Here is an 8,491-nt window from a genome sequence, read left to right as displayed (position 1 = left end):
GTGAAAGCGGTAGGATTAGGTATGAGAAAATCCCTGAATTAATCCTTAGTAACATAATGAGTAGCTTTGAGATAGCTGGATGAAAGGTGCTATGTAGGGATGGATGACATTTATTTATATACCAGAGCTTGTGTGTGCTGTAATATATATAAAAATAATATTTATTTGTAAATGACCCTGGCTTTCAACACCTGGAGAGCAAGGCTGGTGTTTGTCAGTCCTAATCATTGTTTGCTGCACTTCATTTTTCCGTACTAATGAATCCCTTAGCTAAAGCGTTGCGCGCAGGTACATGTATTTCTTTTTTCCTGTTCTCCTCAGTGCTTTTTCTGGATGTTTTGTATCGAATAATATTAATGCAGATAGGATTTCTGTTCCTTTATCCCAGAACCTAAGGATGTGTGGGTCTAATAGGAAGTCAGAACAGCCATCGCACAGCTCCTTGGTCTCTGCTTGTGTGGGGGACCGTGTGGCACACGTGTACTGCATTGCTCGGCACGAGAAAGCAAATGTTGGGCTCTAGTCACCGATAATGGCATGACTTGCTGTCTAGCGATGCCCAGAAATATCTTTCCCGCAGCTTTTCTTTGTCTATGTGGAAATAATATGTTTTTTTTTCCACCATGCAGTTCAGTGACGTTAGCCTGAGACTTTTCTGTACTATTGATTTGTACGTTCTGGCCAGGACCAGTGGTACAGTCAGTGCTCAGGTCTGCAAAGCTTATTCGTTGCTGGCAAAATTAGCAGAAGGCAGAAAGTGCCTGCTGCTCCCTGCCCCCCCCCCCCCCCTTTTCTTTTTTTAGTTTGTCAATGACAAGCCAACTGCTAGCATTTATGGGAATAAATTATGACTAAAATAATTTGCATTTAAAATGCAAATGAATGAAGGCGTCAGCAAGGAGCCTTCTGCTTTCTTCCTGGTGTACAGACGGGGTACTGGCATTGGATCAGCCCAGCGAGGCACTCAGTATAAAATAAAGTTAATTGGACTAGCTGAAAAATGAAATGGGCTCAGCCTCATGCTAATTCCTGGGCCTGTGATTTAATATGACATTAGAGACGAAGGATTGGGAAGGTGCTGAACCACTGACTAAACCAATCAGCAGAGCTGTAAATTACACTTCTGAGATTCCCAATGGCAGATTGAGAGGCCCCAGTAAAATTGCGAGAGGTGAATAAAACCTAGCTTGGAAGCAATTTGTCAGGATCTTCGGGCTCGCATGAATTAGAGTTTAAGTTTCATTGTTCTTTTTCTAAAAGTTGTCTGTTGTAACACTGCCTGAATACCAACTGGGACTGCAGTTTTGTACAAGGTGAAAGCTGCCTGTGGATGTAAAGCCAGTCGGTTCTCGAACAAAACCTCTTTCAGACGAACCAAGAAACTGGTGATGCATCTCTGAAGGTAGTGTTTTCTTGTTGGAAGCTTAAGGTCAATTTTCTGCATCGTTTATTGATTTCTGGGCCTGTAGGTGCCAGGACAATGTGAAGAATATTTTATGGACCGCCTGTGGCCAAGGAAAGAAGCGCAGGAGGAATTCAGGATAATCCTTCAGTGCAATTTTAGCAATGGTTGACTTGTTTCCTCCTTAATAGGACACGGAAAGTATTATACAGCAGAACTTGAGCATGGTAAATGAGAAAGGCTTGGCTTTACAAACATGTGCTGCTTTACTCTGGCAGCGTGTTCCTGTAGTGCAGTAGCTGATGATAATACCTCATGCCTCTGTTCCGTGTGTCACCCTTGTTTTAATATCTCCATCTCTTCTCTTTTTTTTTTTTATAGCCATGTTACTGAAGATCACCTTGTCTTCTGGAAGTAGAAACACAGTGAACAGATGAATCTATTCAGCCAGACGTTCCCCCAGTAGATCTCTCTGCTCATGGAGCACCACGGCAGGGAGGAGATGGACTCAAAAGAGGAAAGTCCTCAGGTGTGGGCTGACTCTGCTGAGCAGGAACAGAATACTGCTCAGGTGACTAGTGCCTTCCAGAGCTCTCGGTTTCTGCTCAGACTGAATTGGGCTCGGTGCGGTGGCTTAGCAAGCAGGTGTTCCCATTTGACTGTTTCTTACAGTCTGGAAACTCAGCTTTCATTTGAGGAGAAATACAGACACATCTGTGGTGACTTCAGATTAAAGCTTCAGAAAGTGAGCTGGGCAAACTGCGGCAGCGAATACACAGACATCTGAAACGAGCTAAACAAAACCAGCCGGTGGCTGTAGAAGTTTTGGTGTCCAAATATACGTATAACCACGTGGGAAAGTGAAAGGGTATTCAGATTAATGAGTATTAACAAAATCTGTGGTCTGTGGCAGCCCATTTTGATGGCATCAGTCGAATCAGTTGGAACTGTGGGTGGACCTTGGGGAAAGTAATATGAATAATTTTTTCCAGTCAGACATCTGGGTAGTGGGGAAGGGAGAAATGTTAATTGTTAGTGACTAATACAGTCAGATTCTGATGTATGCAGCTAGTCCCTCTGTCTCTGAGGCAGTGCAGCTGAGACTTTCTAGAAGACTGTAAATTGATTTCTTCTTTTGAATATGTTATGAAGAGGGTGCTGCATGTCATTTGACCCACGAGCTGAGAAATTCTGACTCTCCTGGTAATTTCCAGCTTTGAAATTTGCAAGGAAAGGCACTTTTCAGTGGCCTGTGTTCTGTTATCTCTACAATGGAATAACCATACTGTGTTTGCACGTGGCAGTTATAAGGCTTAATTAGTATTTGCAGAGTGCTCTCCAAATGTGAAACACTGCATGCATCCTTACCGTAGTGTTTGCATGAGGATTTATTGTACAGAATCAGCACTTAGCATCTGCGGGGAGTACCAGGTGTCTTCTAAAACAAAAGCTAGAAGGTGAAACAAAGTAAATAAAATGATGCCACAGGTTTTTTCCCCACATATTTTTATGTGAAAACACTTCATGTGACTATGAGTGTGGATACTGAAACTAGGTTTCCTGCTAACTGTTCTATTTTACCCATGCGCTGAAAATGGTTTTCAGCATCTAAAGGGTGTCAAAAGATAAACATGTTCCCATTGCCACTGGAATTAAGTATCCTAGCTTCTTTAAGGTAGGCCACTGATCATCATTTATCATCATTATGTTCTGTCAAAATCAACTTGTTTGGATTTAAACTGCTGCCCTAGACATAACTTGTTCCAGTCGTCCTTGGAATCACTGCTTAATGTTTTAAGTTATATGTTTCTCTGTTTAAGTAGTTGGATTTTCTACTAGTGCTGTATGTACATACTACAGAGAAGCAATCTAACATACACTATTGCTTCCTCATGATAGGTGCAATACTATTACTTGAAGGAGTATCAAAGTTAATAGGTTCCGTTAGCCGTTCATCAAACAGAAAAAATTACCTCCAACTACAGAACTAGCTGAATGAAGTAATTATCATAAATCCAGAAAGGAATATGAGAATAAAGGGAAACAATATACCAATAAATCCCATAGATACACCAGTTCAAATCTGAACTTTCTTTCTTTCATGAATTTTCAAAGCATCGTACAAGAGCTAAGTATGGGAAGGTGCCCTTTGTACCAGTTAGGTCTTGAGTTAAAATGCAGAGTAAAACCAGAAACTGGTGGTAGTTTATGTCCAGATTTCTATGTTGCTAGCATGATTCACTGAGATTTTAAATGTGTATTATACAGTGAGTTTTTTATTGTATTGAAAACAATTGGCTAGGAAGTTGGGACACGAGGTACTCTCTGCTTTCCAAGGCACCTTGCAACCTGTGTGTCTCGTGTTGTTTCCCATAGACATATGTTCGGTTTCAGGTTGGGACACGAGGTACTCTCTGCTTTCCAAGGCACCTTGCAACCTGTGTGTCTCGTGTTGTTTCCCATAGACATATGTTTCGGTTTCAGTACGGGATCTGTTTTTTTTCTTCCAGGTGCACTTTGTGCCTGAGGGGGGGACAGTGGCACAGATCGTGTACAGTGATGAGCAGGACCGTCCCTCGCAGCAGGTCGTCTACGCGGCGGATGGCACCTCCTACACCTCCGTGGACACCTCGGAGCACACGCTCGTTTACATCCATCCCGTGGAAGCTACGCAGGCATGTGTGGTTCTGAGCCCACCCCATTCTGGCACCTAGAAAAGAAAACAATCTTGTTTGAGATTAAAGCCAGTTACCAGCCAAGTGATATGACTGGAAAATAGCAGGCAGTTGCTCTTAACGCTTTTATCTGCCCATTGCTGAACAGGGACTTCATGCTGTTCATTTGTCTGATGTGCGAATGTGGTAATCAAAGGATGTCGAGGCTATGGATTATGAAATGCTGGTTATTTCACTGAAGGTGGACGAGATTATAATTAGATCAAAGGTGTTTTCCAAAACATGGATAATCTCTCCAGAAATCCTGCCTCTGTTGTATTTGCTAAAATGCCAAGAGGCATCTATGTGTCTTCTGGAAGAGTCCTTGTTTTGCATAGTACGGTTCTCATAATTGATAGTTACAATAACAGTCAAGTCTTTTTGCAGAGGATCTCAGTGTATTCAGTCTAATTTTGTAGTCTTTCTTCAGAGAAGTTGTTGATTTTATAGACCTAGGTTCTTTTTCTTCTTCATAATTATATCAAATAGCTTTTATTCTCTGGCAGCATGTGTTTATATGGGGTTAATATGGTATGCATCTGTACCTCTGTGTGGACAGAAAAAAAAAAAGAGGAACAGGCACGCGTTGTCAAGAATGTTTTATATTGTCTTTGCTGCCAGGACAGATTAGCAATGCTACAAAGTGCACGTACTCGACACCTGCAGCAAGACTGGCATAGCCTCGTGCGGCGTGGTCTCTCTCTTGTGCAGTTCTTAGCTGTCACACAAAAACAATTCCTACCTGGTGGGATGTTCTGAGAAGATAAGGTGTTTTGCGAGGCTACCTCCCAGGAAGTTACTGACCAAGTAATGAATTGGGAATCTGATTACTATCATTTTGTCAAAAGACGTGTAGTGTTAAGACACTATCCTGCAGCTGAGATGAAATTATCAAAGCGCTAATGGAATTTGTATTATGCCATGCTTTGTTTTGTTGGAGCCAGACTGCTACCAGCTCAGGTTATTTCAAGTTTTGGCAAAGTAAGCAAGGCTGACCTCAGTCAATACTTAGTTTTCATCTGAGTCTTGCTTTTCCTAGGGGGAAGCCCTCTCATCAGGGCTGTTCTTGCAAGCTACCGTGAGAATATTGCAGTTGGCGTGTCTCTATGAAATTAAAAAACCAACATCGTGGCCATATTAAATTCACATGTAGGGTATGCCTGATATCTACATGCTTTCTTTTGAGGAACTCTCTTGTGAATTTGCAGAAAGATAAAGTTAATGGTCATCTTCTGTCCTGCCCTCAAGTATCACTTAGCTTTCATACAGCTATTGAATTTCATTCTGTAGAATTTATCAAAACAGCAATTGACGATGTGATTTCTGTATTTTTAAAAAAATTAATCCTGTGAAGCGCTTTAAGTATATAGCTGAAAAGTGCCACATAAATACGATATTATCTTTTTATGGAGTTTAATCTCTATGTGTGTAGGTTCACATGGGTAAGTTGAATTAGTCTGCTGTGGTAATAGGCGCATTAGAAGTTAGCAAAGGATCAAATGTGGGTCATTTCTTGGTGGCAGGGTAATTTTTGTGTGAGTTGGGAGTAAACAACCCCAAGGCCGGTTTGATAAGCCTTTTTCACTTTGTCTAGACTCTGTTTACAGATCCATCCCAAGTGGCTTACGTCCAACAGGATGCCACCACCCAGCAGGTAAGAAAGAGATGTTATTTTCCTTGGGCCTGAAACTGTAAGGAGACTGTTACTGAAGGTAAAGGGACGTTGTTGTGGTGCTAGAGCGTAATAAAGCTATCTCTGAATCTGTCAAATGGCAGCCTTCAGTCATGTACTGTCATCCCAGTGATCAGAGGCAAAAAGCTTGTGATAACAAGCCACTATTATCTTGTCTAGTTTGTGCATGAATGACAATAAAAAGTTGAGAGTTTGAGTTTGGGGTAGTTTGTGCATGAATGACAATAAAAAGTTAAGAGAGTTTGAGTTTGTTTTTTTTTTTTTTAATTCATGTTCAACAAAAATACTAATTTACTGCCCCAGATATAATGAAAAATCTGTTAACAGTGTCCCTTTAAGTCAGCAAGCTGATGTGGCTGACTTGATTTTAACGTCATTCTGGAAAGACTGGGTCCTCGTACAGATTCTGATCCAAATGCCTTTAAATCCATAAAAGGCTCTCAAGGGATAAAAATCTTGGATCAAATTCTAGATTTACCAGAAACTTCACAGGAAATTAATTGTAAAACCTGAAGAAGTTCAACTGCTGGCTCCCTTACCTTACCAGGGCATCCCAGGTCTGATGTGCTTGCCAGTGTGAAGTGGGCGAGGAACAGAACAAAATTGGAGCCTGTGGTTATAAAGTTTTGATGATCTTTCTTTTTTCATCTGTCATGGATGTGAAGGTTTTATTCTTAACTTTTGCTGGTATCTCTGGTGATTGCATTGTGGTAATCAGGTATAGGTGCTTTCGGATCTAGATCTCCAGTTAAAATTCTCTGCTTGTCATAGAGACTTAAAATCATTACTGCTTGGTGAGTCTTTAATGGCATGTGTGAATTGACATGTGAGATCTGAATCGTTACTAACGCCATCATTAAAATTCGTATTTGTTGACAGTCTTGGGGCAGAGTGAAGGGTTGAATGTGCATCAAAAATAAGCTTTCTTCTTGCTAAAAGGAGACCTTCTAAACTGTTGAGGCACAGGCATGAAATTATATGAATGACACAGTAAAGGTGTTACCTGTTTTCTTTCCAGTTCTCTGGAGGTATTGGGAGTGTCATTCTGGAATTTTTTACCACATCGGTTTCCTTGCATTAAGAAGCCAAAGAATCCTATTTGTCTTAAAGCTCATTTAACAAATAAATATATGATCTAATTAAAAGTAGAGATTATTTATACGTGCGGTGCAAATGACACTCGTGACAGCGGAGGTGGTGTGCTGTTACTATCCCATGTTGAGTATCAAGGGCATGAGCCGCTTGTCTGTGAGTCCTCAGCCCGTCCTCCCTTCCCACGCTGTCTGACAGCAGTCCCAGCAGAGATGTTCATTTGCTTGTTGAATGGTTAGTCCCTCATTATGGCAGCTCCTGCCTTTGCAGATGTTTTTACATCAGCATTTCATGTGGAACATCCCTGAACTGACAACAAATGTTAAAATAATATTGAAGCTCCTCTTGTCTTTCAGAAGAAACGTCATCTTAAAAAGAAATTGAAAGTTTTTTAAAAATAATGCCCCTATTCCTTGCAGTGTCTGACATGGAAGTGAAAGTAAGGATATGTTTGAAGTGTGATTAGTAGTAGGAAATGCTAATATGAGGTACACATAGACACAAGCTTGTGTGAACCTCTCATTGCTGGCAGACCTGGAGGTGTGCCATAGAATAACGATGCCTTTTCTGTTGCCACTTGGCATCAGAAATGTCAATACCAGACAGATTGGTTCAGCTGTCGTCTTGGCGGTTTCCTCCTCACTGTCACACGGTTCCCTGAAGTCTCTTTGCTGTAGTTTTTAAGCAGTTTCATAAATTACTCTTAATACCTCTTCAAACAAAACAACTAGATTTGAAGTTTTAAGGCTGTCTATCTGCCTGTGTTACGGATTTTCTTGTCTGCTCCTTCACTGTTGGCACAATTCGCTGTTCTCAGTTTTATCTGATATTTATTAAACACTCCGTAGAGGTGCAGGGGATTTAATTTCAGCGTAAAAGCTGTTTAACAGTCAGAGGCACAAACTAGAAGCCACATGATGTCAACTGTAGAGAAGGATGAAAAATCATGCGGGATAACGGTGCAAATTCCTGTATAGGTAAGCAGGAAACAAAAGACAGGAAAGGTGATTCCTAGGATCTTAATTCCGCTTTGTTTTATTGCTGAATGGATGGGAGCGGCATGGTAATTTGCATTAATTTTCATGTTACTACACAAAAAACCTAGTATGAAAACAACCAAAAATGTATAGTGTGACCAAATAACGTAAAGAAAAAATAATTGTTGGAACTCTTTCATTTGAGTGCTTGATCTTCCAACAAGGTCAATACACCATCTTATTTTTATGACAGATCTTGGTTGGCTTGAGAAAAAGAGATAGGCAAAAAGGAGATGCTTCGTTTTCCTTCTTTACCTTTTCCCTTTAAAAAAAAAAAGTAAATTTGGAGGTAGAAGAGAAAAAGACCCCAAATCACTGGTTTTACCAAGAGCTAGAGCTCCTCACATCTGTTTTTAGTGCAGTTTGAACCCTGGCTGGATCGGACCTTAATTGAAAGCCAAAAGTGGGAGATAAGAAATTCAAAAGCTGCAAAATCTAGACTGAGTTTTGAAGCCTTTCCCTTTGTCCCTGGATCTGCAGGTTTTGTCCAAGTCTGTCATCCCTACTGGGGGGGGGAAACAAAAATCATTAAAATGCTGCGGTTTTTGACCTA

General features: G+C 40.8%; 1 protein-coding gene across 1 annotated transcript in view; it reads left to right on the top strand.

Moving 5' to 3' along the window:
* The first annotated feature begins 1,880 nt into the window (after positions 1 to 1,880).
* PRDM10 (PR/SET domain 10) overlaps positions 1,881 to 8,491 on the top strand; it is a 37,395-nt gene continuing 30,784 nt past the window's right edge. The window contains exons 1-3 of the mRNA XM_019470391.1: positions 1,881 to 1,973; positions 3,913 to 4,077; positions 5,711 to 5,770. Of these exons, the coding sequence (XP_019325936.1) occupies positions 1,881 to 1,973; positions 3,913 to 4,077; positions 5,711 to 5,770 (318 nt within the window). The remainder of the gene's footprint in view (positions 1,974 to 3,912; positions 4,078 to 5,710; positions 5,771 to 8,491) is intronic.

Source organism: Aptenodytes forsteri, unplaced genomic scaffold, assembly GCF_000699145.1.
Source record: "Aptenodytes forsteri isolate BGI_AS27 unplaced genomic scaffold, ASM69914v1 Scaffold126, whole genome shotgun sequence".
Taxonomy (NCBI): domain Eukaryota; kingdom Metazoa; phylum Chordata; class Aves; order Sphenisciformes; family Spheniscidae; genus Aptenodytes; species Aptenodytes forsteri.
Note: the sequence above shows the minus strand (reverse complement) of the source record. Positions and strands in the feature narration are given on the sequence as shown.